This window comes from Spermophilus citellus, assembly GCF_964194105.1.
Source record: "Spermophilus citellus genome assembly, chromosome: 15".
Classification (NCBI taxonomy): domain Eukaryota; kingdom Metazoa; phylum Chordata; class Mammalia; order Rodentia; family Sciuridae; genus Spermophilus; species Spermophilus citellus.
The window spans coordinates 48072007-48079636 of NC_138195.1; the positions used below are offsets into that span (position 1 = coordinate 48072007).

The following is a 7630-nucleotide window of genomic DNA, read 5'->3' on the forward strand; positions in this document are numbered from 1 at the left end:
AATGCCCATAACCACCCCCCTGCCAAAAAAAATAAATAAAAATAAAAGAGACAGAGAGAGATTGACAGTTAAGTTTTCATAAGTGCTTTTTATCAGGATGAGAATATTCCCTTCTTTTTGTGTTTTGCCCAAAGTTTTTATTAGAAATAGATGTTGGAAGTTGTCAAATGCTTTTTCTGCTTCTATTAAGATGACTTTCTAAGAACTTCTTATTTAATCTGATAAATTATGTTGATTTTTAAATATTAAACCAACCTTGCATTCCTAAAATAACCTCTACTTATCATGATTTGCTAAATTTTTAAAATATTGTTATATTTGATTTTCTAAAATTTTCTGTAGAATGTTTGTAACTGTATTCATAAGGAGTATTGGTCTATAGTTTTCTGATTTGGGTACTAGAGTAATGCTGGCCTTAAAAAATGAACTGGGTAGTATTTCTTTCCTTCCTCTCCACCCCCAAACACACACACACACACACACACACACACACACACACACAGAGTTTTCTAAAGAGCTTGTGTATCATTGGCATTATTTTTCTTAAATGTTGAGTAGAACTCAGCAATATCCTCTGGACCTGAAATTTTCTTTTTTCTTTTTTTTTTTTTTTAAACAGGGAGAGAAAGAGAGAGAGAATTTTAATATTTTTTTTGTTTTCAGGGGACACAACATCTTTGTTTGTATGTGGTCCTGAGGATCGAACCCAGGCCGCATGCATGCCAGGCGAGCGCGCTACCACTTGAGCCACATCCCCAGCCCTGAAATTTTCTTTATAGGATGCTTTTTACTATAAAATGAATATATTTCATAGATACAGGACTATTCAAGTTATATAAATGAGTTTTGATTGTTTGTATCTTTCAAGAAATTTGTCCTGTTCACCTGACTTCTCAACTTTTTGAGCTTAAGTTGTTAATTATGTTTCCTATTTATCCTGTTAATAAATATAGACTCTGTATTGTACCTGTGTCATCCCTAAAACTGGTATGTGTGTTTTCCCTCTCTCTCATCAATCTGCCTAGAGATTTGTCCGTGTGGGCCTAGTTGCACTCCCAGTTCCACCTTCTCAGCTCATTGAGTCTGTTGGGATCTGCCTAGGTCGTCCCTCCTTATGTTTTGGCCTAGTAATTCTAGGCAGTTTTGTTACTCATCTTTTGGTTGGTATGACCAAAATACCTGACAGGAAGGACTTAGCGGGCTGTGGACATAGCTCAGTTGGTAGAGAGCTTGCCTCACATGTACAAGGCCTTCAGTTCGATCCCCAGCACCACAAAAAAAAAAAAAAGAGAGAGAGGGAGAGAGGAGGAGAGATTTATTTTGTCACACAGCAGAGGAAAACTTCTCAGTTTATGGCATCCAGAAGCAGGTATCAAGAGAGAAAAAAGGGACCAGGACAAGATAAACCCTTCCAGGGCATACCCCAGTGACTTACATCCTAGATCCCACCTCCCAGTAGTTCATTCAGCTACTCATTGGAAGAATTTACCTCATCAGTGGATGAGATCAGAGTCTTCATGATCCAATTATTTCCTAAACAACCACCCCTGAACCTTGCTGCACTGGGGACCAAACATTTTACCTCGTTTGGACTCCTCTTTCATGAATCCTCTGTGGCTGATGTCCAGTATTTGAACAACTTTTTAAAAATATTTCTTTGTCATTTCTGGAGAAAGAGTAAATCTGGTTCCTTTTATTCCATCTTCATCAGAAGCAGAAGTCCTCAATGCTATTTTCTATTTTATTGTAATTTAATGTCAAGCTGGTCCTTAGTGCTTGACTACAGAATTTATTTCACTGCTACTTCTGGGAATGAAAGGGAGATATAAGTTACTTCATAACTTTTCATCTCAGAACCGTATTTGGAAAGATATCCAGATAATAGAATTTTCTCCAAATACCAATAGTAGACTAATAATAACAACTATACAGAGGAAAGGGGAGAGAGCTAATCAGTTATCAGTGATAAAGACCCCATGTAACACTTTATTTTTTTTTTAATTTTTATTGTTGGTTGTTCAAAACATTACATAGTTCTTGACATATTTCACACTTTGATTCAAGTGGGTTATGAACTCCCATTTTTACCCTGCATGTAACACTATTTAGCCACTAATTTAAAAAAAAATTTTTTTAAGAGAGAGAGAGAGAGAGAGAATTTTTTAATATTTATTTTTTAGTTCTCGGCAGACACAACATCTTTGTTGGTATGTGGTGCTGAGGATCGAACCCGGGCTGCACGCATGCCAGGCGAGCGCGCTACCGCTTGAGCCACATCCTCAGCCCCCCAAAAAAAATTTTTTTTTGTAGTTGTAGATGAACAGAATGTCTTTATTTTATTTGTTTATTTTTATGTGGTGCTGAGAATCGAACCCAGTGCTTCACACGTACTAGGCAATTGTTCTGCCACTGAGCTACAGCCCCTAGTTACTAATTTTTTTAAACCTTTTAATCCCAAAGTAAAGAAAAGTGTGGTAGTTTTAGCTTAGAAAGACCAGATTGATTTGATGGCAAGCTGTCGTGTCCCCAACTTGAGTTCTTCAGGAGAAATATTAGGGGAAGATAATATGTTTAGGGAGAGACCTCTAACCCTTGGAGGCCTATGCCTTACTTCCAAGGCTGAAGTGAGGTCTAGTGCTCACACCGTACTTTGTTCTGACCCACTGACATTTCTGATGCTGTTATGTAATACTCATATTCCTCCTTTTTGTCTGTGTTCTAGGTTTTCTGTCTCAGCTGGTCTGTGATAAACCTCTGACTGAATGCATCCGTGCTGGCCATTATGCAGCAAATGTCATAATTAGGCGAACCGGCTGCACCTTTCCTGAGAAGCCAGATTTCCACTGATGGAAGAGCAGATAACTAGGCCCAGGAGTACAGACACTGCCCTGATTGCTTCCTGAGAATTCCCATATTAATAAAGAAGAAAATTATCTGCTATCTTTCCTACTATAATAACATTCATTCTTAATTTAGAGGGCACAGTAATGCTTGCAGAATATTTAGTCTCTCAACAACCTGAAAAAAAAAAAAAACTGTTTATTTCCTTAGTTTGTTAATGCCTCTTAAATGTCAGTTCAATTGGAATATAACATTTCAGTAGAAATTTTTATTTCATGTTCAATTACTTTGTAAATTCATGTGTGTGCAGTAAATTAATCCATTTCTGCTTTGAATGCAGATGCAATTTAATATAATAGATTTTTTAAAAGAAATTAATCCTAACACATCAATCTTTAGCTTTTTATATAAACATATTTAATTTAGGAGTGTGTAAGTGGCACATATACAGATAAATGTACCACATATATACATGATAAATGGTCAGATAAGGTACAGAAATATTTATCTTGCCAAATTATTTAAAATGTCTCTTCAGTGTGTACTCAAACGTTTAATGAATTTTGGATAACTGAATAAATTGCCAAATTTTAAGTTGTATTACAATATTCAAAGTATGACCTTATGCTTACTTATGGTACTCTGTAATTTGATACAAATAAAAACTTGTCATCTAGGAATTTTTTCTGTCTTTGCCCTATGCCCAATAAAATTAAGAAAGAAAAATTATTACTTAGTAGTAGCCCTGAAGTGAGATCTCATTTGTTGATATGGTCAGAAAGAAAGTATATAATATGTAGGAAAATAATGGTATTGAGCCAGACACAGTGGTGCATGCTTGTAATCCCAGCTATCTGGGAGGCTGATACAGAAGGATGAAAGTATGAGGCCAACCTGGGCAACATAGCGAGACCCTGTCTCAAAATAAAAAGAGCTGGGGATAATGCTAAGCGATACAGCACCCCTAGGTTCAATCCCCAGTACCTCAAAGAAAAATAGAAAGAAAGATAATAGTATTGAATAAGCAGAAGAAAGAACCAGCAACCTTGAAGACATGTTAATTGAAATTATCCAATCTGAAGAACAGATAATAAGAATGGATACAAATGAACAGAGCCTGAAAGACTCAAGGGACTCCATCAAGCATCAATAGCATGCTAATCACAGGAATTTGAAGTACCAGGAAAGAAGAGAAGAAAAAGGAGCAAAAAGAATAGTTGATGAAATAATGGCTGAAAACTTCCCAATTTTGTTGATAAACATTAATATACACATCCAATAAGGATCAACAAATTCCAAATTTGATAAACTCAGAGATCCACTTTGAAGCACAGCATGTCAAAAAAACAAAGGAAAAGCCAGATGCAGTGACACACATGTATAACCCCAGCAACTCGGAAAGCTGAGGCAGGAGGATTACAAGTTCAAGGCCAGCCTCAGCCACTTAGCAAGGCCCTAAGCAATTTAGCGAGATCTTGTCTCAAAATAAAAAAATGTTTAAAAGAGCTGGGGATGTAACTCAGTGGTAAAGTACCCTTGTGTTCAATACCTAGTAACAAAAAAATATTAATGTTAATTAAATTTAAAAGAACTAGGGGTATGATTCAGTGGTAGAGGGTCTCTCCAGCATCGATCAACAGTACTAAAAAAAAAAAAAAAAACCGTAAAAAATGTTGAGTAGCAAAAGAGAAGCAACTCATCACATGCAGGGCATCCACAAGAAGACAGCTGACTTCTCAATAAAAATGAGGGAAGCCATGGGCCAGGGCTGTAGCTCAGTGGTAGAACACTTGCCTAGCATGGTCAAGGCCCTGGGTTCCATCTGGGCCATGGGGAAAAGTTAATAAATAAATAAATAAATAGATGATGGAAGCCAAAGAGCAGTGGATCAAGAGAATTTGAGAATGCTAGATAATCAGGCACATGTGTAGCCTGATTGGAGAATCGACATTGTCTTCATTTGCAGACAACACGATTGTATATGTGGAAATCCAATGAACCCTAGAAAAAAGATTACTAGAACTAATAGGCAAGTTCAACAAGGTTGAAGGATTAATATACAAGAATTCTTTTTCCATATGCAAATAGTGAAAAACTGGGAATTTAAATTAATAAAATGCCATTTATGATAACATCAAAAATGTGAAATATACCGGGTACATGCCTATAATCCCAGTGGCTCAGGAGTTTGAAACAAGAGAATTGTGAGTTCAAAGCCAACCTCAGCAAAAAGCAAGGCACTAGGCAACTCAGTGAGACCCTATAAAAAAATAGAGCTGGGGATATGGCTCAGGGGTTGAGTCCCCCTGAGTTCAATCCCAGTATCCCCCCCCCAAAAAAAATGTGGAATACCAATAAAGATGTGAGTCTACTGCACTGGAAACTACAAAACATTGCTGAGAAATTAAAGAAGACATAAATAGATAAACCTTCACATGGGTCAGAACACTTAACATATTGTTCACCTGTTTCAAATGCACTAGTCAGGTGTTCTTAGTAGATCCACGGAATTGTGCAACCACAATGTATAGAACATTTTTGTCCACCTAAAAAAGTTATTTAGCAATAACTCCCACTTCCCTTAACTCTCTCTCAGCCCTAAGCAACAACTAACCTACTTTATATTACTACAGATTTGCTTATTCCAGATATTTCTGATAAATGGAGGCATTCAGTATCTGGTCTTTTGTGATTGGCTTGTTTCTCTTAGCATAATTTTTTCAAGGTTCATCCATATTGTAGCACGATTCAGTATTTTATTCCTTTCAATTCCCAAACACTGTGCTGTTGTAAGAGCACATCACATTTCATTTATCTATTCAACCTCAACCTCCCAAGTCATTGGGATTACAGGTGTGCACCACCATGCCCAGCTCATATATAAACTTTTTTTTAATATATATTTTTTAGTTGTAGTTGGACACAATACCTTTATTTTATTTATTTATTTTTATGTGGTGCTAAGGATCGAACCCAGGGCCTCACACACGCTGAGCGAGCACTCTACCACTGAGCCACAAACCCAGCCCCTCATATGTAAACTTTTTAAAGAACTACAAAACTTTTTGGGCTGGGGTTGTGGCTCAGTGGTAGAGCACCTGTCTAGCACATGTGAGGCCATGGGTTCGATCCTCAGCACCACATAAAAATAAATAAAATTATGTCCATCTACAACTAAAAAAATATTTTTAAAACAAAGGGGGTGCACAGTTGGTAGAATGCTTGCCTCGTATGCACAAGACTCTTGGTTCAATCCCCAGCACCACAAAAATACTGTTTTCCATAATAGCTACAAAATTTTATACTCCCATCAGAATTCTGTTAAGATTCCAATTTGTTAAAACCTTACAGTACTGATTATTGCCTGCCTTTTGTATTATAGACATTCTAGTGAAAGTGAAGCAGTATCTCGTGTTTTGTCTTTTTTTTATTGTGACAAAATATATAACATAAAATTTGCCATTTTAGCCATTGTAAGTGTACATGGCACTGATCACATCCACAGTGTTGTGCAATCATCACTGTTTCTACAACTTTTCCAACATCCTGAGCAGAAATTCCATACCCATTAATAGGAACTCCCCACCTTTTCTCCCTTCTGGTCCCTGGTAACTTTTAATCTACTTTCTGTTGCTATAATTTGCTTGTTCTAGATGTTTGATATAAGTGGAATCATTTATTTTATATATGGTTTATTTCATTTAATATGTTTTCAAGATTCATCCAGAGATTAATTATATATCAGAACTTCATTCCTTTTTATGGCTGAATACTCTTCCACTGTATGGAAGAGTATTACCACAATACTCTTGGTATTTACCACAATCTTGTTCACCCCTTCATTTGTTGAAGGACATTTGAGTCATTTCTACCTTTTGGCAATTGTGAACAATGCTACAATGATCATTAGCAAAGATCAAAACAAGTATCTGAGTCTCTGTTTTCACGTCTTTTGGATAAATACCTAGGAGTGTGTCTTAGTCTATTCTGTGGTACTAAAACAAAATACCTGTGGTTGGATACTTTATACCACATGAAAAGGGTAAGCATATGAGGTTGTAGTGTTTCTTAACAATCCACTCTTAAAAACTAACCCAGGGGGCTGGGGATGTGGCTCAAGCGGTAGCGCACTCGCCTGGCATGCGTGCGGCCTGGGTTCGATCCTCAGCACCACATACAAACAAAGATGTTGTGTCTGCCGAAAACTAAATAAATAAATAAATTCCCTCCCTTCCTCCCTCCCTCCCTCCCTCCCTCTCTCTCTCTCTCTCTCTCTCTCTCTCTCTCTCTTAAAAAAAAAAAAAAAAAAAAAAACACTAACCCAGTCCCACAACTGACCCATTCCCAAGAGAAAGCATTAATCCAATTCATGAGGGTAGATCTCCCATGACAATAACTTCCACTGGACCACGGCTTAAAGATCCCACCACCTCAGAGCACTTGTCTAGCATCTATAAGGCCCTGGGTTCAATCTCCAGTCCAAAAAAAAAAAAAAAAATACTGCTAAATCAGGCACAGTGGTGCATACCTATAATCCCAGCTACTTGAGACACTAAAGAAGGATTGAAAGTTCAAGGCCAGCCTGAGAAATTTAGCAAGACCCTGTCTCAAACTAAAATAATAACAAGTGGCACACTCCTGTAATCCCAGGAATGGGAAGCTGAGAATCACAAGTTTGAGTCTACTCTGGACAATTTAGTGAGACGTCTCAAAAAGAATTCTCAGTAATAGAACACTCCTGGGTTCGATCTCCAGTATCACAAAAATAAATCTAATTAATTTAATTTTA

The 7630-nt window shown here is 37.0% G+C and overlaps 1 protein-coding gene across 2 annotated transcripts in view; it reads left to right on the forward strand.

Annotated features, from left to right (window-relative positions):
• The window catches only part of ADK (adenosine kinase), a 459464-nt gene extending 455881 nt beyond the window's left edge, over positions 1-3583 (forward strand). For both annotated transcript variants that reach the window (XM_081268679.1, XM_081268680.1), the window contains one exon: positions 2723-3583. In XM_081268679.1, the coding sequence (XP_081124805.1) occupies positions 2723-2847 (125 nt within the window). In that variant the 3' untranslated portion in view covers positions 2848-3583. The remainder of the gene's footprint in view (positions 1-2722) is intronic.
• Positions 3584-7630: the final 4047 nt, after the last annotated feature.